This window comes from Carettochelys insculpta, chromosome 4 (assembly GCF_033958435.1).
Source record: "Carettochelys insculpta isolate YL-2023 chromosome 4, ASM3395843v1, whole genome shotgun sequence".
In the NCBI taxonomy this organism is placed as follows: domain Eukaryota; kingdom Metazoa; phylum Chordata; order Testudines; family Carettochelyidae; genus Carettochelys; species Carettochelys insculpta.
In genome coordinates, this window is record NC_134140.1 from 80,596,101 (window position 1) to 80,617,789 (window position 21,689).

General features: G+C 43.6%; 1 protein-coding gene across 2 annotated transcripts in view; it reads right to left on the bottom strand.

Annotated features, from left to right (window-relative positions):
• Window positions 1-21,689, bottom strand: part of LOC142012601 (uncharacterized) — a 141,759-nt gene that overhangs the window by 65,619 nt on the left and 54,451 nt on the right. For both annotated transcript variants that reach the window (XM_074993147.1, XM_074993146.1), the window contains exons 12-13: window positions 18,944-19,055; window positions 10,532-10,631 (exon numbers count right to left, since the gene is read on the bottom strand). In XM_074993147.1, coding sequence (XP_074849248.1) covers window positions 10,532-10,631; window positions 18,944-19,055 — 212 coding nt within the window. The remainder of the gene's footprint in view (window positions 1-10,531; window positions 10,632-18,943; window positions 19,056-21,689) is intronic.

The window sequence follows — 21,689 nt, forward strand, 5'->3', positions numbered from 1 at the left end:
TTAGGCCAAGGCCTATATTTTCCCTTTCCTTTTTCAGGGGTGGTTGGAAGTGGTAAAGGAAGAAGAACAACTGCTCACCAGAGCTCACTTCTCTACCTTTTTTGACTACACAGGATACTAGCAAGGATTTTCTTCACTCATCAGAGCAGTAGAGGGAGAAGGTAGTCTGTGGGTTGTGTAAGGGAAAGAGAACACTTGTAACCTGATGTGTGTTAGAGACTTAAGTAGTCTCTAAATCAGTTTATGCTGCTTTAAGTCACTTTAGTAGTGGGTACTGCTTGTCATATAGGTATTATAAAGCACTCAAGATCAACCAAGCAACTAATTCTAACCTATTCTCTACGTGCATACACTATACTCAGTGGATCATTTATATTTTATTTTACATAGACAAGCAGTATGTAATAACTTGAAAATCCACCACAGAATGTACATACTTTCTAAATATAAATTAAACACACTACTTCCATCAAATCATTTTAGGGAAAAACAGCGTTCATAGAGGCCATATGTACAAAGCATACTAAAACTAACATTTGTGAATACCATTCTCAAGTAATGAATTACTGTGGTATTGGGGGGTATGAATTACATAGTTTGTACTATAATTCAAAAACTCACAATACAAAGAGATTTAAGTTAGGAGATCAAGAACCATGCTATGGAAAGAGGAAAAAAGAACATCTTTTATTGCCCCAGGCTACTCTGAATATGCGTTGTTTTCAAACATGGGTCAGCAGCTGTTCTGCAGGTAATGCAACATATTTTCTCTGCATGTATACTTTCCAGGATGTTAGAGTCAAATGGTTCTTTCATAAAGCAAAAACAAATCAATCTGATGGTCAACTCACATTGCTTAAACTTCCACCCCATTTCTTTGTCTGTTTCTTTTCCAGAAGCTTTGGTAATCAAAGCTTTTAGGAGGCCTGCCAATCACCCTGTATCACTCTGACAACCAGCGCTCATAGTTAATCTCAAGAATCTTGATAATACATACATCCTACCCTCACTTCATTCTCCTGGATAACTCAGCAGTCTGACCTTCTTTATTCTGTGGAGAATTATTTGAAAGAAGAATTTGCAACATTATAAAAACAAGATTGAAGCCTGTGAACAGGGTTTTTCTTGCACAATAGCTGCTTTTAAGAGACTCAGATTAAGAATTTGGAATGACAAGTACAAGTGCATGAACTTCAGGTCTTATAAACATTAAATTATTTTAAACTCCAATCAGTTTTTCTTCATTCACTGAATAGAAGACACAAAGAGCTATTTAGGAGACAATGTATATAGTCTCTCAGCCATGTTACATTGCTGAAGGTGATATTTATTAGATTTTCATTCCACTAAACAATGGACAAGCTATTTAATAATAATGAAACTAAAGGGTAAGTTCAAGGAAGATTTTAGGTCTGAATTTCTTATTTCCAAAATTGTATGTTTGAAGTCTTTAATAATAAAGTGAGCACAATATGTTTTCTAATACAACAATAAAAAGTTATCTTATTTTGCTATTTTTTCTGGAAGCAAATGATATCTTTAATGAATTGCAAAATTATCAATTATCCCTTATACTTGCAAGACCTTTTTGTATCATATATAGAGGCACTCCCTTATTAGTCCTGCACTGTGTTCTAACTGGCAGAAAAAAATGCATTATTATTTGCACACAGTGACCACATACTGACCCTGCCTCTGTAAACACAACTATAATATCAACAAACACTGCATTTCCCATATTTCCACGCCACTCTAAAGACAACAAGAAGTTATGCTGTATATTCACATGCACATACAAATATCTCATTTCAAATGCAGTGAAAAACTGTGTTAATCATTCAGTTGCAAAGTAAAAAGTAAAAGCTTATAGATATTCAAAAGTTGTCACGAAAATGGAAATATTCTGGATTCACATCATTTAATTAATGTTTTAAAATCCATGTATTCTGTAAATTTGATCTCCTTCAAGTTGCCTGGAAATAAGTGTAAATTGCAAGAGCTGTTCTGGGTAAACTTTACTTCTCAAGGTAAATGAACCAAACCATAAAATCTTAAATTAATTAGTAAAAAAGTCTCTGCATTCTTTAAATAATATAACCTGCCTGATTAAAAACAGAAAAAAGACTAATTAGCAGCCTAAATAACACAGTACCAATATTAAAGAAAAATCCATGTGCACCCACAGCTACTACACAACAGAATCTGAACGACCTGACTTTTAAATTCAGGAGAGGAAAGGATGGTAGATTTGCAGCAAATAACAGTGCATTGCTTCAAAGCTAGGATGCTAGAGTCTCTCCAGACTGTATAAAAACAGTAACATTGCCCTGGGCTGCTTTTGAAACACGTCTCCGTAACAGTTGGCTGGTGTCAGAGGCAACTCATGTACAGAGACTGTTGGCATGCCAAAGTGTGTGTGTGTGTGTGTGTGTGTGTGTGTGTGTGTGTGTGTGTGTGTGTGTGTGTGTGTGTGAGAGAGAGAGAGAGAGAGAGAGAGAGAGAGAGAGAGAGAGAGAGGGAGAGAGAGGGAGAGAGAGAAAGTAAACACGAATTGCAAACACAATCTAAGTTTTCTGTACTCTCAATCTTTATTTAGTAATAGCCTCAAGGAGCTCTTCTATACTACCCTGTGGTACATATGCCAACTGAGCAGTCATGGTCTAATAGAAAGCAAGCTATGGGGAGTGAGTGGAGTTTGATGGCATTGGATTCACTGCCCAAGCCACCGGTTATGGTGACAGTACAGCACTCTGCAGTGTAACTGTCTAACTTCCCAATGTGGGCCCAAACTGTGGGTTGGGCAGTGAATCCTTAGTGGTGAATCCAGGGCCTCAAACTCCATTCAAAATCGCTGCAGCTTGCCTCCTATCAGACCTGGACTGCACAGTCTGTGAGGGAAGAGATACTGGAGGCCCTGGGGAAGTAAGAAGAAAGGCCAGACAGGCAGAAGAGCCACTCACAACAATCACATTGGCCAGGGGTTATTATGATGCCCACAGCTCATTCCAGATATGCCCCAGCATTTCCTAACGTTGGGAGATGAGGAGTTAGTTGTGTAGCTGGCTACTCGGACTCTGTAACAATCATGGATTTTCCCATGCAGAGAAATCCTCATCTACTATTTTTAGAACAGGTTTACAACCACTATGTTGGCTCTTTTTGTTAATAAGAACACACAGCAATAATAATTATTCACAGATCTGTATACTGAAGTCAACAGGAAAGCCAATAAAACTTCTTAGGAATTAATACCAAGGATTTTCTAGTATAAGGGGATAAAAAGGAGAGGAAATTTGCATCATTTCATAAAAGATTCAGGTGGCCGCTGCATACCAATTATAAAACATGCTTAGAATATAGTCTTTCTAAAATGTTATAGACCAGTGTTTTGCTTCCAGGATTTCTTGACATTCAGTGCTCACGGTTAATATGTAGGTCTGTATTCACAGGGAATACACTGAAGGACAAGTCAGTAATTTAAATTTTGGCTAGGACAATCTTCTCTCTCCACTGTTAAGATCCTGGTGTTCCCAGTCACATGAAATAAAACTCACAACTGTTGTTATAAGTATATAAAGAAGACTTCACATAACAACTATAAAAATTAATATTTAGGAAGCTATTTCCAATGAATCAAGCATTTACTGACAATGTTGATATGTAATGAAATGCTCAGAAGCTAGTGTAAAGAATCAAGGTCTGTGTAACAGGTACTGCAAACTCCTTACACTCAAAATTCTAACAACAGGTTAGTTTTATGCTGGTTTACAATCTCAAAGTCTGACTGATTTACAATCTCAAAGTCAGTGGGAATCTGCCTGCGTGTAAATGTCTGACCATGCATATGCTATTGCAGTATCAGCATCTTAATTTGGACCTTCCTGTAGCATGAAGTAAAGAGTTATGCACATCATCATCACTGTAGCATATTGCATTAACAAAAATGAGGAGCGAATTCCAACAAAATATTATTCTGATGGTGAATCACATTAAACAAAAGAGAAGTTACTCACCTGTAGTAACGATGGTTCTTCGAGATGTGTCCCCGTGGGTGCTCCACAATAGGGGTCAGGCTCGCCCAGCGCTGCAGATCGGAAATCTTCCAGCAGTTTCTCCTGGATTGCGCATGCGCTGGCGCACGCCGCCCCCCTGCACGCCCCCGGCCGCGTGCACGATCCAGTCCCCGCCAGTTCCTTGACCAACCGCCTCGGATGCTCCTGAAAAACACTAGACAGAGATCCAAAGCGGGGTGGATGGGCGGGTGGTAGAGCACCCACGGGGACACATCTCGAAGAACCATCATTACTACAGGTGAGTAACTTCTCTTTCTTCTTCGAGTGGTCCCCGTGGGTGCTCCACAATAGGTGACTACCCAGCAGTAACCCAAGTAAGGAGGTGGGTAATCGGTTTATGTGCAGCTTGCCCCCGAGAGGACTGCTGTTGACAGACGGGTATCCTCTCAGAATACCCGATGTAGGGCATAATGCTTGGCGAAGGTGTCATAGGATGACCAGGTCGCTGCTCTACAGATGTCTGTTAACGCGATGCCCTTGAATAAGGCTGTTGACGCCGCCACCGCCCTAGTGGAGTGAACCCTGGGCGGGGCCAGCAAAGGAGTCTTTCGAAGTTCGAAGCACATTGTTATACAGGGCACAATGTGCTTTGAGATTCTCTGGGAAGAGAGACCTTCTCCTTTTGACCCAGGAGCGAGAGAGACTAGAAGCCTGTCCGTTTTCCGTAAGGACTTAGTTCTGTCTGTGTAGAAGGCCAACGCCCTCCTCACATCCAGGAGATGCAGGCGTGCCTCCTTGCCGGAGCTGTGAGGCTTCGGGTAAAACGAAGGTAAAACTATTGGCTCATTAAGATTGGACTCCGGAGAGACTTTTTTTTTTCTTTTGGAACAAAGGCTGGGTGCAGCCTTAAGGTTACCGCCTCCTTTGAGAATACTGTGCAGTGCGGCGTTGCCATCACTGCCGCGAGCTCACTCACCCTGCTGGCTGACATAGTTGCAAGGAGGAAGGTTGTTTTTATCATAAGGAGACGTATGGGAACTGTGGCTAATGGTTCAAAAGGTGGACCCGATAGCGTGCTGAGCACCAAGCCCAAATTCCACAAAGCGGTTTCCGAGGCGGGTACAGGTTTACCAGCCCCTTCAAGAACCTGGTAACGATAGGATGGGCGAATACCATGGGCCCTTCCTCTGTATGCCGAAAAGGCTGATATAGCGGCGAGGTGGACGTTTAGCAAGGATAGAGAAAGCCCGCCTCTCTTGAGGTCCAATAAGTATTCTAATATTACAGGTATAGGAACGTCAAGAGGAGCTAACTGCTTGGCGGAACACCAGGCTGTGAAACGAGTCCATTTGTGCTTGTAAGTCCTCCTGGTGGAGGTCCTTCGGCTACATTCCAGGACTTGTTGTGCTCCCTCCGTACATGTGCTCTTTAAGGAGCTGAGCCATGGATTAGCCATACTTGTAGGTGCAGACCTTAAGGGTGCGGGTGCATTATGGACCCTTGAGCCCGCGGGAGTAAGTCCAGCGCCACCGGTAGAGGGAGCGGTGGGTGGTCCGACATGTGCAGAAGCAAGGGAAACCATTGCTGCCGATCCCAAGTGGGACTATGAGTATCGTGCAAGCTCTCTCCCTTCTGGCTTTGTGCAAGACCTTGCACATAAGCACTGCGGGGGAAACGCGTAAAGTAGGGAGCCCTTCCATGAAAAACTGGAATGCGTCCCCCAGGGACCCCCGCCCCACTCCTGCTCTGGAGCAGTGCTGGGGACACTTTTTTTTTTTTGTTGTACTGGGTGGCAAACAGCTTGATCTGGGGAAACCCCCATGTACGAAAAATGCGCTGTAGCAGATCGGAGCGGATCTGCCATTCGTGCGTGATTGCGAAGCGCCTGCTCAGCTGGTCTGCATTCACGTTGTGCGCGCCCAGCAAGTACGAGGCTTTCAACGTTATGTTGTTGGCGATGCACCAATTCCACAATCGGAGTGCTTCCGCACATAGGGCACGGGATCGTGCTCCTCCTTGTCGATTGATGGAGACCATAGTGGAGGTACTGTCGGTATTGAATCCCGACTACTTTGCCATGCAGGTAATCTCAAAAATGTTTGCAGGCGTTGAACACTGCTCTGAGCTCCAGTATGGATATGTGCAGTGTCTGTTCCGCAGGGGACCACAGCCCTTGCGTTACTTTGTCGCCAATGTGCGCTCCCCATCCCATGTGGGAGGCGTCGGTAGTAAGAAAAATAGAAATTTGTGGTTGGTGAAAAGGCACCCCCACTAGCAGATTCTTGGGGTTTTCCCACCACGCCAGGGATCTGTGCACCTCTGTTGTGGGCGACACCACCCTGTGGACAGTGTGGGATGCCAGTTTGTAAACGCTCGCCAGCCAATGCTACGGGCTTGACATGTGCAACCTGGCATTCTGTACCACAAATGTCGCTGCCGCCATATGGCCCAGCAGCTGTAGGCATAGTAAGATCGGCACCGTGGGGCTGTATGTAATGACTTGCACCAGCGAACTGATTGCGCGGAAGTGGGCGTCGGGTAGGTACACCCTTGCTGTGATAGAGTTTATGCGTGCCCCTATGAACTCTATATGTTGTGTGGGTTCAGACTTTGACTTTGCGAGGTTGATGACTAGGCCCAGCGAAGAAACGTGTCCGCTGTGACGCGTATAATGCGTGAGACCTCTGCCTTCGAGGTCCTTTTTAGCAGGCAGTCGCCCAGATATGGGAAAAATAAACACCCCCTGTCTGTGCAGGTAGGCTGACACCACTGCCAGGGTTTTGGTAAGACTCTGGGGGCCGAGGAGAGGCCAAACGGAAGAACCCTGTGCTGGAAGCGCTCCTGGCCGACCGTGAAGCGGAGGAAGTGTCTGTGTGCCGGGTGGATTGTTATATGAAAGTAAGCATCTCGTAAGTCGAGTGCTGCAACCCAGTCTCCATCGTCCAGTGCCATGAGTATCAAGGCAACTGTGATCATCCAAAACCGTTGCTTGTGCAAGTAATGGTTGAGGCCCCGAAGATCTAAGATGGGCCTCCGGTGTCCCGTTTTCTTCTCCGATAGGAAGTAGCGTGAATAAAAACCTTCCCCTGGAATTATTCCGGCACTCCTTCCACCGCACTTGTGAACATAAGATGGGTCACCTTCTGCTTGAGCCTCGCCTCGTGGCAGCGTCCCTGAGGTGAGGCCTGGTGGGAGGCTTCGTCGGTGGAAGCGACTGGGAGGGGATCACGCAACCGTGGCTATGATCTCCAGCACCCATATGTCTGTGGTGATCTTTTGCCATTGGGAGTGGAACGGTCTGAGGCGATGATGGAACATGAGATGAGAGTGGCATTGAGCAAGGGCATTGATAGTGAAGCCCCCGACATACCCATCAAACTTGTTGCCTTTGAGGCCTGACCCGAGGGCGTACGGCTTTGTTGAGAACGTCGCCTAGGGGTTCTGTACTGTTGCCGCTATTGATAGCGCCCGTGGCCGTAGCCCTGTTGATATTGAGCACGCTGTGGTTGTAAGCGTAGCGTCTTTGCTGAGGATAAAATTTTTCCCTCCTGTATGGGGGAGTATAAATGCCCGAGCTTCTAAGTGTAGCTCTCGAGTCCTTACTGGAGTGAGGGACCGAGTCGGTTGAGTCTGCAAAACAGCTTTTGTGTATCAAAGGGAAGGTCCACGATCTTCGCCTGTAGGTCCCTCGAGATACCCGACGTCTAGGGCCAGGATTCTCTACACATGACCACTGCTGTAGCCGTTGAGCGTGCCGCCATGTCCGCCACGTCCAGGGCAATCTGGACTCCCGTCTGCAATGCTGCGTAGCCCTCTTGAACAATCGCCTTTAACACTGGCTTTTTGTCTTCCGGGAGTGAATCCATGAGGGGAGTAAGCCCGGAGTAATTATCAAAATTATTGTTTGCTAGATGTGCCCATAATTTGCCATTCTCAATAGCAGGATAGGAGAGGAATATACCTTCCTGCCAAACAGCTCTAGCTTCTTAGCATCTTTGTCTGATCCCCCGATTTGTACTGAGAAGCCTTTGACCTCTGCTGGGACGACTCGACCACCAAAGAATTTGGTTGTGGGTGACTGAAGAGGAACTTCATGCCCTCTGCCGGGACGAAGTACTTCTTATCCGCTCTCCCATTCGTAGGTGGAACAGAGGCCGGAGTCTGCCATATAGTAATGGCTGACTCCAGAATGGCTTCGTCCAGCAGAATAGCAATTTTGGATGAAGCCGGGGGGTCTCAGATTTTTCAGGAGTTTGTGATGTTTCTCCTGCACCTCTGCCGTTTAAATGTCATGCGTGAAAGCCACCCTTTAAAACAGCTCCTGAAACTGTTTAAGGTTATCCCGGGGAGAGACATCCCCGGGGGCCATGGCCTCGTCTGGGGAGGATGAGAAGGAACCCCTAAGGTAAACCTCCCTTGAACCCTCTGGTTCCCATGGGCAATGACACACTTGCTCGCTGGAGGATTGTGAAGGAAAGTCTCGGGGTTCTAAATTTAACTCCCCTTGAGACAACTGTGTTTCCGTCCCCGATCTGGAGCGCCCACGGGGGTACTGAGCGGCCGGGGGTGGGGACCTGCCCCTGGGTGCAGGCCTGTGGTTTGTCTGTGTCCAGCCTGATAGGGACGACCATGGCAGCATGGCAAGGGTCCGGAGATGGAGAGCTGGACCACTCACAGGGTGTGTACCCCCAATGTCTGGGAGAGCGAGACCTCTGCGGCGACACCGATAGAGGTGAAACTGGCTTGTGACAGTACTCCAGGGGGATCCAGTCCCAGAAAATGGTGAAGGTGGCCCAAGCCATGGTGACATTGGTTGGAGGAACGGAGAAGGCGGTTTTTTTTTTTTGTTTGTTTCTTTTTCCCCTGATGGGCCGGTGGAGACACAGGCCTTCGGTGCGGCGTGGTATCACAGGGGGAGGGCTTGGTGCTAACAGCAGCGCAACCCTGTCCAGAAATGGACTGCGGTGCCGGGTTTTTGATGTTGCCTTGCCCCTCCGCTGCGGGGCCGGCACCGCCCCCTTCCCTGCCGGGAATCTCGGCCCCGCTGTTAGCACTGCGGTCGGCACCGTCAGCTGCGGTGCTGCGCGGGTATCCCCCTCCGGTACCTGCAGGCTCCGTGCCTGGCACCCCTGCACCGCTGGTGCCGCGGGGGTCTGTGCCGCCTGTGACGGTGCCGCCGCCTGAGTATGTGGCTGGTAGCTGTGTGCTCCGCTCGTCCTGCTCGCTGCAGATGCAGGGCAAGGATCGAGCCAGGGAGAGTATCCTCCGTTTCTGCACTGAGGGGGGCGTCACAGCACAGTGAGAACGCGGCCAGGTGGCCTGCAATTCCCGCAGGCGTCGGATGCCTTCGCTATGCCCCACGGAGGCCGGCATAGCTTCACAGCATGACTCACGCTGTGTAAAACCTGAAAAGGCCATTGTGGTGAGTCCTTTATTGTTAAGAGGGTACTTAGCACTTAATCCGTGCCTTTCCTCCTCAAAGAGTGATCACCGGCCTGCGGCAGCGGGAGGCCTAATGGCCTTTCACATCCGCTCTGTTCTTCTCCGCTCCTCCCTTTTTCCTTTTTTTTTTTTGTTTAATAACCGAAAAACAACAAATTACACGTGGAAAAAAACCACTAAGTAATCTGACTCTGGCCTTAGCCTGAGTGGATTCCGTCTGCAGCCGATGGCGGTTGAGAAGGAACTGGCGGGGACCGGATCGTGCACGTGGCCGGGGGTGCGCAGGGGGGCGGCGCGCGCCGGCGCATGTGCGATCCAGGAGAAACTGCTGGAAGATTTCCGATCTGCGGCGCCGGGCGAGCCCGACACCTATTGTGGAGCACCCACGGGGACCACTCGAAGAAGAATTAAAATTTATTATCCATCCACAAGAGTCTGTGTGCTAACGTGGTATTAAATGGCTACTGAATAGCCTTCCATGTACTATGAGTTACTCATCTCCTGATACAAATTTTATTTCCTTACCTAAATGGCAGTACACAATCCAGTTCTGCTGGAAAAAGCACTCCTCCAGTGCAAGTGATATTTGTGAGTTTTTAAAGGATAACAGAATAAAGATAGAGCATATAGCCATACAAGTATGTGGAAAGAGCAACAGAAAGTGGAGGGATGGATTAGAAATGAAATAAAATATAAATGCCCACATTAAGAGGGCTCCCAACCAGCAACCTAATATCTTTGGCCAGATTCTTTGAATATTAACCTGTAATGCAGGATGTGGTATGTTTACATTTTATTGCAACTTTGCCTTAAGAATTTATTTTAAAAAGCAGCAGCAGCAGAAATGCAGTGGAACATGAAAGGAGTAAAGGGTGAGTCTCCAAGCAAAATCAACAATTTAAAAGTTTGTTACTATATTATGCCCCCATTGCAGCAAACCATATGCTCAAGTTTGTGGTCATGCAGCACAAAAGGACACATTGCAACAGGGACTTACTGTTCTATCACAATATTGATGACAACAATAACAACAATGACAAAGTTGGAGATACTAAGAGAAAGGAGTGAATATTTACCCATTCCTGTTCCAGCTGGTGCAATTTCCCTGGAGAAGATTTCCACAGCCTTTTTCTCCTTATGGTGTACAGCAAGCCAAATAACAGCTTCCCGTGGACCCTATTTCCAAATATTACAAGTAACAGGTTCAAGAATGATCAGCCAGGCTTAATTTACAAGCAGAGTTCTAGTAAATTAAACATGTAGAATCATGCAAAACTGAACTACCAATACTGTAGCTGAGAAAATCATTACACAGTATTACACAGCACTGTAGCCATACAATGACATTCAAGCCTTGGGTAGCATTCTAATAGACAACTTCCTCTTTTAGAAACAGAGAGGGAGCCGTGTTAGTCTATACACTATCAAAAAAAAAAGCAGTAAAGTAGCACTTTAAAGACTAGCAAAATAGTTTATTAGGTGAGCTTTTGTGGGACAGACCCACTTGGTCTGAAGAAGTGGGTAAGTACTACTTGACTGCTTTTTGTTTTGTCCAAGCCATATTTCACTTCCAAAGCAAGCAATACCCACTTCTTGCCTCGATTTTCATTTCGCAATGTCTGCCCACCAATGGACTTGCTGCCTCTGGAGGATCCCCCACTGTGATCTGAACACTGGTGAAAGCTTTAGGATGAATCCTTTGCTCCCGTGAATGGAACTAGGATTTCACATTTAAAAAATAAACAAATAAATAAATAAATAAACAAACAAAAACCCTCCCTATTGTACGTTTTTTTCTTCATCCTTAAGCAAAAATTGTTTTCTTGTGAAGATGTAATTCCAAACTGTATTTGCCTAAACAAAGCATTTCTAAATACTTTTTTTTTCTCCCATCTAGAATAAGATGCCTTTCCAGATTCCTCCAGGCTCCTCTGGTTGTTTTCTTTTACTCTCATTTGAACGACTACCTCTATCAGCTTTAGGGTTTGTTTTTTGTTTTTGTCATTTTGTTTTTTTTTTAATAACAAGCAACCTGTGGTTTTTTTCAAGCAGGAATTTATGTTCTTCATTAAAGTAAATGCTTAGATCACCTCTAACTCTACTTATTGGTGAAATTTCTAATATTATGTCTGTCCTAGATCAGTTATTAGGAATACAAATTTAATATACTTACCTCAGGTACTTTGGAATAATAATAAGTTTCTATTCTCTATGTGAAATGGGATTGCACAAGGTTATAGCCCTACAGCTCAGATTTTTCTCACATGGAGTTTTAGAGTGTTGTGAAATATTTCCTCTTTCTTATACGCAGGTATGCTATACAATTTACAATCCATGTTAAGTTCTTTCAGCCCCGTTAGGTCTATCCAAGGTCATTCTAGGCTTTTATAAAGTTTAATTTTTTCACTGCAGACTTTTCGTCTCAAGCCCAGTTTTGCTAAGAGATTTACTCAGTTAGTGAACATGGAGAAAAATTCTAAAGTTTCTTTAATAAATTCACATGAAATCCTGGTCCCATTAAAAACAATGGGAAATCTTTAATTGATTCATACAAGAGATGGATTTGGCCTCTCAAGACTATGTGGCATTTTCTCCTTTCCATTTTGTTCTGTCATTTTGCTATAAAGACGTCAGAGGAAAAGCAGATGTTCTATGAAATCATACACAATTTAAATATCAAACTAGTACATGCTGAAATTCTCTAATCTAGCATTCTCTTGTCTGGTAATATCCATCATCCAGCACGATTTTAGTTAGCCAGACAACCACTTATCATGTATGTGTCCAAATTTTCCATGGTCCCAAAAGTTTGTTTGCAGCCACCAGTCCTGGCTCTCAGTGTTCTGTGCTATTACTTAGCTGTAATTTAGCCCTAAATGTCTTCTAAGAGCCCAGTAAGCAGTGGAAGTATTGCTACAGTAAACCCTGACTTAACGTGTAGGTTGCGAGTCTGAGCAACCATGCATAAGTCAATGTTTGTGTAAACTGAGACAGGTCCCTCATCCTGGCTGCACCTGGCTACCTGCTCCCATGAGCGGCAGGGGGCCCAGAGCCAGGCCCAGCAGCTCTGTTCAGCTTCCCTGCTCCTGCGAGTGGCAGGGAGATAGAAACTGATTGGTGCTGTTACACCAGGCTCTCAGCTGCCTGCCACTGGCTGGATCCAGGAAACTAACCAGCACAACAGCACTGGTCAGTACAAGTGGAAGAGAGCCAGATGCAAGCAGCACTGGTCAGTTTCCCAGTTCCTGAGGGTGGGGAGGGGGCGGACCTGAGGGGAGGGCAGACCAGTGTGGCGGTGTGGCTACTCCATGGCTTCCCCCACCTGGGAGGGCAGACCAGTGTGGCGCAATGGCTGCTCCCTGGCTTCCCTCAGCTGCAGGAGCCAGGGGGCAGACCAGTGTGGTGGCACGGCTACTCCCAGGCTTCCCCCAGCTAGGGGTGCCAGGGGCTGGAGCCAGCAGATGGAGCACTGCACCACCTGGCCAACTCCACTTGCTGATTTTGACTCATGTTAATCCAAGTAATACGTAAGTCAAAATTGCATACATCGGGGTTTTACTGTAAGGCTGCTAGACAATATTGGCTTCCCATAATCCAGCAAAGTCTCTTCCAGCACCAGTCAGCTTCCAAGGGTGCCAGACTAGAGAGGTTCAACCTTCAGTTCCTACAAAACCCAAATTGCTTTAGACTCTGCTTCTGGAGTATTGTGCTTATGATATATGCTAGGAAAAAAATGGACCAAGAAAAGTAGTAAGCAACCAAAAAGGGGGAATCCAACAAAGTGGAGTCAAACCAGTCAGACATTATCCTCATTCTCTGTATGTTCAATGCCCTTTTTGCTTTCTACTTCATTATGTCTTCTATATTTGATATCATTTTCTCATCAGAATCATCCATGTGGGGCCCTAGAGAGAACAAGGCATTATCTCTGATCACTAGGGTCTACCTTTTAATTTCCTCTATCACAGTGGTTCCTAAACTTTTTGGCACCACACCCCCCTTTTGATGCTTGAGAAACCCTCATGCCCCACCACCTCTTCTTTCCCATCATCAATCCCCCTTTTAACAAAAAATTCAATTCATAATTTAAAAACACAAAAACATGACATAAAAATGTTATTTAAAAATAAAAATAAGCAGAAATAGCTTTTCTTGGCCCCAAAATGTAATAAAAATGTAATTTAATATCGGAAACAGCAGAAATAAAATTAATTTAATGTGAAGGATGATGCTGTATTGTCTTCACAAGTTGGGAAATCCTAGGTTTGAAAGATGAAAGTGCACAACACAAATAGTTTTTACATTCAGTCTATTTCTTTGTTTCGTTTTTAATGTGACTAATCTTGAAAAGCTTTTTTCACAGAGATATGTTGACAAAAATGGAAGAATAATACATAGTATTTCTTCTCCAACTTTCAAGTATTGGGAAATATTTTATCCAGAATTCTTCCACACCTGAGTTTTCAAAATTATCTTTTGCACTTGAATCATATTTATTTTGAGTGCTCGTTCTTGCAATACTTCTGGCAATGTATCGACATCAACACTGAATGGATTGCATACTAAGTTATGAATTGGGTTGCTAGAAAATAGCAGATGAATTCATTAGCAAGGCAGTCCAGTTTTGTTCTTCATATCCTCTTTACAAAGTTCTTGGAAGCCTTCATTTTCAGTGAGTGATGAAAATGTCGGAAAAGACAAAAAGATAGGCATCTGAGCTTGTGTTTGACGTTTCCAAAGCTGGATATTTTTCTGCAAATGCTTTAATGGCATTGTGGTGCACTATAATGTTTGCAGTGTTGTCTCCTTGCAACTTCAAACTGAGGTTGTTCAAAGATTCAAAAATGTCCAGGAAGTATGCCAGTGAAAGCTGAAATGTTTGGTCCATAAATGCACGATATAACTCTTCTTTTTTCTGTTGCTTGAGGAAAATTTGCACTTCGTCTTTCAGTTTGAATAATCTCGAAAGCACGTTCCCTTTGGAAAGCCATTGTAACTCCATGTGAAAAAAAGGGTTTTATGGTCCGCTCCAGAATCTGTGCAAAGAGCAGCAAAAAGTCTCCTATTTAAAGCACTGTTCTTCACAAAATTGACAACTTTGATGGCCAAACTCAAACAGTCATGTAGGTAATCTGGAAGAGTTTTAGCAGCCAACGCTTGTCTAGGTATGACGCAATGAGTTGTGGTTACAGCTGGATTTTTTTCTTTCACCTATGTCACAAATCCAGAGCAAGAGCCAAGCATTGCTGGATTAACATCTTTGCATATGCCAACCAGCTTTCCCCAAGAAAGTCTATTTTCTTCAAAAAAAAAAAAAAGTCAGAAATCATTTTCATATCAGAAGGCTTTGATATGTTCATCAATTCCTTTGAGAAAAGCAGTTCTTTCTCCATTCCATTGTTAATGAATCGAACACAGACAAGCAACTGATAGCACTGTGCTACATTGATGGTATCATCACACCAAATTGTGAAAAAAGGAGAAATCAACACTGCCTCCGTAACTTAAAGTTTAAGATCTTCTGCCAGGTCATCGATGCGCTGTTTCATGGAATTGTCAGAAAGCGAAATTTCCAACAGCTTTTTCTTGCTTTCAACACCAAGCACAATATCAGGGGCTTTCAACAAGCAAAGCTTCACAAGAATTGCTCTGATTACGTGCACTTTCCGGCTTTAGCGATGAGCACTGACAGTTCATAAGATGCTTCTACTGCTTTGGCCAACACTTGATGAAAAGCTCCACTGGTGTCCAGCTTCATGTGTTTCAAATGTTGAAGTTTAGCAGTACAAAACTCTTTTGGTTTGTCTGTCAAAACGCTGTGGTTCTTCGTCAAGCGTGGCTCAAGACAAGTAGGTCTCAAGTTGTCATTGCTGAGAACCGTATGGCACATTATGCATTGAGGATGATTAATCCCATCTTTTTCTATGACAGTGAAGCCATTCTTAATGTAGTCTTCATCGTACTTCCTTTTCTAAATTGCCGCTAGAATATATTAAAAATCTATAAACATAATTTTCCTGATCAGAATAAATTTAATGGATGTAAGTTACTTTGATAATTATTATTACATATGAATGCGTGCTGCCTTATATATACACTCCACCACCAGCAACCATGCACAACGGGCTACCTACTCCCACAATAGAAAGGTCCCAAAAACTCCCGCGAGCATGCTAGAAAGTTTGAAAAAGTTCCATTGCCTTCTACATCATTCTTCAGTCTCCCTGCCGACTGAACTGGTACCCGTACATGTCGAAAGGTAAAAAGAAATTCACATTTTCCGGTATGCAATTTGAAATTTAAAAATTTTAAAGGTAGTGGTCACCAATCTTTTTACACCCAAGATCACTTTTTAAATGCCAAGGCAAGCCCCAAGACCCCACTCACCACCTCCTCTGTTCCCCTCCTCTCTGTCATTTGCTGTCTCCAGCCATTACTCACTCCTAGGTTAAAACAGGAGGTATGGGCTCTGAGGTGGGAATGGGGGATTTGGGTGTGGGAAGGGGTGAAAGGTGCAGGCTCTGGGAGGGAATTTGGGTGGAAAATCTACTGAAGAAGGTTATAGAACGCGAGTTACAGCTATTCGGGCATGTCTGCAGAATGAACAACAATTGAAAAATCAAGACCCTGGTATTCAGCATAATGGACAATTTGAATAGGAGAGACACACCCCACAGAGAATGGGTAGATGGTATCATAGAATCATAGAATTATACAATCCTAGGGCTGGAAGGGGTCATCAAGTCTATTCCCCCCTGCTTCAAGCAGCATCAACCTCAACTAAGTCATTCCAGCCAGGACTTTCTGAAGACAGGACTTAAAACTTCTGGGGATGGAGATTCTACCACCTCTCTAGACAATGCATTCCAGTGCTTCATCACTCGCCTGGTGAAGTAGTTCCTCCTAATATCCAAACTGCTTCTCTCCTTCTGTGACTTCAGAGCATTGCTTCTTGTTCTGCCATTTGTCACCACTGGGAACAGTTTCTCTCCATCCTCTTTAGAGCTGCTCTTCAGGAAGTTGAAGGGTGCTATTAAATCACCCCTCAGTCTTCTCTTTTGCAAACTAAATAAGCCCAGATCCCTCAGCCTCTCCCCATAGGTCTTGTGCTTCAGCCCCTGAACTATTTTCATTGCCCTCCACTGAACATGCTTCAGCACATCCACATCCTTTCTATACTGGAGGGCCCAAAATTGGATGCAGTATTCTATATGTGGTCTCACCAGTGCCAAATAGAGGGGAACAACCTCTCTAGATCTGCTCAAAATGCTTCTCCTAATGCAGCCCAATATGCTTTTAGCCTTATTGGCTACAAGGGCACACTGTTGACTCATTACAAGCTTTTCATCCACCATAATCCCTAGGACCCTTTCGAATTTACTGCTGCTTAGCCAGTCACTCCACAGACTATAACAATGCTTGGGATTCTTCCATCCCAAGTGCAGGACTCTACTCTTCTCCCTGTTGAACAGCATCAGATTTCTTTTGGACCAATCCTCCAATTTATCCAGGTCCCTCTGGATTCTAAGCTATTCCACACTGGACAGGGAAAGTTGGAAGGAAATAGTGAGGGAAGCATCGGACAACAAAGGGCGCTGAGCCCATGGTTGTGGCTGATGATGTTGCAAGCTAAATTCAAGCATTCAGAAATATGGAAATGTCAGATTTTTAAAGTTGCCTGTGCAAACTTAATTCAGTTCCCCTAGACGTATGCATTATGACAACATATCAGTTACAAAATCAGCACCTCTGCCTTATTCACTGTGCAGAATTGACCTCAAAAGGGGAAAACAATGAAAGAAATATCTATAGGGCAACTCCATAATTTGTTTCAAACACTGAAAGGTATGCACTGGATGAGGCAGGGGGACTGCAGAAGAGAAAGGATGGCTTTTGGTTGAGGTAGCTGAATGCTGCTCTGGAGAATTAGAGTCTATCCTGGTTTCTATTTAAAAAAAAACCTATGTGATGTTAAGCAAGTCATGTAACCTAACCTCTTCACATGTCATTAATCCCATGTTCCTAATTTTTTGGCTGCTTGACTTGAGACCTTGGGGTCTGATGATCTTCTACACCTTGTGTGTCTGTTCCCTATCTTAAAACAGGGATTATAATAGCCACTCATCTCTATTTTAAAAAAAACTATGATTAATATTTATGAGAGGCACTCAAATATAAAGATGAGCTTCATAGAAAAGCTCATAAAGAAATTAATAATAATGTCTTTAGAGCAGGCTTTGAATATTGTGCAGTAAATACAAAGTGGGGCTAACTGATGGAAGAAGCAGAAGAAAAAAAATACTGAATAGGCTGCTCATTGAGTGACCACCCTCCAGTCTGCGTGCCACATGGGACATGAGTTCTGAGTGAAAAAAACAGTGTAATATCATGTCATTAAAAACAGTACCAAAATGTAAAGGCAAGTTTAAGTCTGACATTTCCTAACTTCTAAGTGGTTGATCTTAGTACTGTTATTTAATATAGCTGTGTGTGTTTAAAATAGAATATCAGAGTATACAGTCCTGGAAAGTGAAGGCAAACGATTGCCACATAAGCATTATTAGGCTGATTTATCAGAGAGAGAATTTCTTCTTGTCCTTCTGAATGCAGTTAAGCACAAACATTAAAATTAGTGAAGACCAAGCAGTCCTGTAGCACCTTAAAGACTAATACATTTATTTATTAGGTAATGATATTTTGTGGGTAACACCCACTTCTTTGAAACCTCATTAATTAATAAATAAATTTGTTAATCTTCAAGGTGCTACAGGACTGCTTGTATTTTGGGAAGCTACAGACTAACAGGGCTATTAAGACTATTAAAATTAGCAGTTACAATAATAAGTTACCAAGTTCTATTGTAGAAATTGGCTGTTCATAAACATTTCATTAACTTTTTACATAAAACATGTTCTCATCTTCTATAAACTTATATATGCAGCAATTTTAAAACACTGACACATTCCTCACATCAGATTCATAGACTGAATTCTGCCAGACATGTATCTTGGAATTTTGCAAAGACTTTGCAACTGACAAAGAAGAATTTCTTGCTACTGTTTTGGAACAAGCCACACAATCTAAATATTTAAGTGTATGACTTAACTCCAGTTGTACTGCTTGCTGCCTTTTACACATCTTCATATGTGTGCATATAGTTGCAGCAGATTCATTCTGGTTGTACCTACTATAGATATCATTCAAACCTATGCATGCATTTTACAACTCACAAAACACAGCATTTATCACACAGCAAGGTCTCAGTCCCACAAAGATTTACTCATTACCTAACTTTTGAGTACTCACATTGATGTTCACGGGCCTAGCCATGAACCTAAAGCTAGGAATGTGCAAAGTCTTTGTAAGATGTTGCCATCTCAGGAATTTCCCCCAGCAAGTAATCGCTTCTAAAAAGTTACATAAAGATAGCAACATGGAGAATTAAAATAGGTCAGAAAAAGCTTCATATTTTTCTGCTTAGTACTTACGTCATCTGTTTTCTTTTTTGCATGGGGTCCATACGTATCTTCAGAGCCTAAAATCTGTATGTTAACTGCACTGTAGTCGTCATACCCAAGCTGACTGAAAATAAGGCGAGTCCTGCAGCAGATTATTTGTTATTAACAAACTGCTTCAAAAAGATTATAGGCAATAACAGTGCAGGCCACCAGTTTTGGTTCTGAGTGCTAGTTAACTCTAGATTTGGACTTCTTATCTGAGTAAATTTCCTTCTAGAGCATAATGAAATAAAATCAAATTAGTTATACTCAAAATACGCCTGGACCTCCTGAGTCTAACTTTCTATAAAGAGTGCCCGCAAAGGAAAAATAAATAGGTTTGTACTTTTTTATTTGCTTCATTCTGATGAAAGCAGAAAGCTGAAAATGTTATTAAAATGAATATATTCTGCTTGCTCTTACATTAGAAATTCAGCACCTACCTTTGTTCTTCCTGGAAGACTCTGTGAATACTGGAGAAATGTATGAATTACATAACAAGTATCAAAGAAGTGAAATCTTAACTGAACTGAGGAGGGATTTTTATTCAGACTTTAAAACTCCTTGTTTTGTGTTAATACCTATGGCTATGTTTACACTGTGACCTAACCTGGAAATAAGATATACAATTTGCGCTACGCAAATTATATATCCTATTTCGAGTCTATTTCAAAATAGGCTATTTTGAGATTTGGCACTGTCCACACATAGTTTGATTTCGAAATGCTGGGCTATTTTGAGGCATCCCTTACTCCTCCCGCAATGAGGAGTGTTTCCCAGACAAAGAGCTACTATTATCTTCTAGGGTTTTTTTTTACAATTTTCTTTAAAAAAACATCAGGTGTAAACATAGCACTGTAAACACAGCCGAAATGAATTACAATGTTCTGGATTACCGACAACATGGTCTAAAAAGTAAAAAGCCGGGAACTCCTGAGTTCTAATACAAACTCACCTACTGACTCACTTTGGGTATGTCTACACTGCAAAGACAGACCTGCAGCAATATGTCTCAAAGCATGGGTGAACCAACTTGCACTTGAGCTGCTGGGCTAAAAATTGCAGGTTATGTCTAGATTACAGGGATTTGTTGACAAAAGTGTTTGTCAGAAGATATCTTCTGACAAAACTTCTATCAACAGATCACAGCCAAACTGCCATGCAGATCGCAAGAGAGCGGCTGGACTGCCTGGCAGCTCTTTTGGCAAAAAAGCCAATCAGAAGCACAGCAGACAGGGCTGCCTGGCATCCCAGATCTTGGTCGATGGAGGCGTTGTTCCTCGTGGGGAGCAAGGTACAGCTGTCAACAAAAGTGCTGCATTCTGTCAACATACTGAATGCCTTGGGAATCTGGATGCTCCATGGGTTTGTCAGCTGTTTTGCTGACAAAACCCTCTAGAGTAGACATAGCAGCAGTGTAAACACTAAGGCTCAAGTTGGAGCCTGTGGTTTGAGATATGTTCTCCACCCCAATCCTAGTTGGAGAACTTAATCACTCTGCTAGGAAGCCCACAGCCAATCAACACAGTTCCAGAAGTAGGCATCTCTGACTGGAAAGAGAGAGAGGCCAAAATGGCTGATGAATGTAGGAGAAATTCAGGAGAGAGATTTCCTGGCAAACTGCAACATGCACATATGGCTATGTGCCTCTAAAGGGGGTATTCTTGGAACTTGGAGCAAAACCCTCTCTTTCTTCCAGAGGGTGCCGGTCAAACACCAATGACACTTACAGTCTGCTGTGTCTGTGTCTAAAATCTTCCAAATTGTTTCCTCAGCTTCAGGACAGAGACACTATTTAACCTCTCAATGCAAAAACCTCTAACTGTTACCAGAAGTTGTGTTTTCTCTCAGAAGTAGCAAAACACACTAGAGCAGGAGTTCCCAACCTTTTCAGTAACACAGCACACTTCAGTGAGATAAACAATTCAATGGTATACTCGCTTTTTTCAGCTGAACCAATTGCTCATACACACATCACATTTTCTTACATTTACTGTGGTTCCGGTCTTACTCGAGAGGTTTGCAACACAGTAGTGCAGACAACCAGTTAAACAAGGATCAAATGCATCAGTGTTTCAAATCCACCACAAAACACCATCTTCAAGAGGTCAAAAAAAATGCTGGCAAGTGAACATGTGCCATATTAGAAATGTCAATTAACTGAGTAACCACTGAAAAGTTCAGCAGTTACTCAATTACTTGCAGAGGGAGGCTGCTCCAGAGAGCAGGGTCGCCTCCAGGCCAGCCTGTTGGAGCTGGGATGGAGTATTTAAACTGTGTTCCAGTACCAATAGGCTTCCACTCTGCCTCCCTCCCTCATTGCCACAGCACAGCGGGGTTGGGAGGTGGGCTCCCCACCAGCCCTTTCAGGACAGGAAGCAGCATTTCAGCTGCCTCCTGGTGCGAATGGTCTCCTGCGAGGCTGGGAATGCCCTTTGCAGTAGTTGTGCAAAGAGCCACCACAGGGAGAAACTGGCCAATCTTGTGCCCACTGGGACTCAGGCAGCCTTGCTGCTTGAACTCCAGCTCGTGCACCATTTGTCAGTCCACTCCCCCAGCAGTGGCTCTGTAAAGAGCTGCAGTGAAGGGAAATCAACCCAATTTCACACCATACTTGGACAGTTCTCAAGGGTGCCATGGCACACTGGTTGAAAACCACTGCTCTGCAATGTTATCTAGTGACACGGAGAAATAAACACTAGAAACAAGCTTTCAGAGCTCTCACCATGATGCCTGT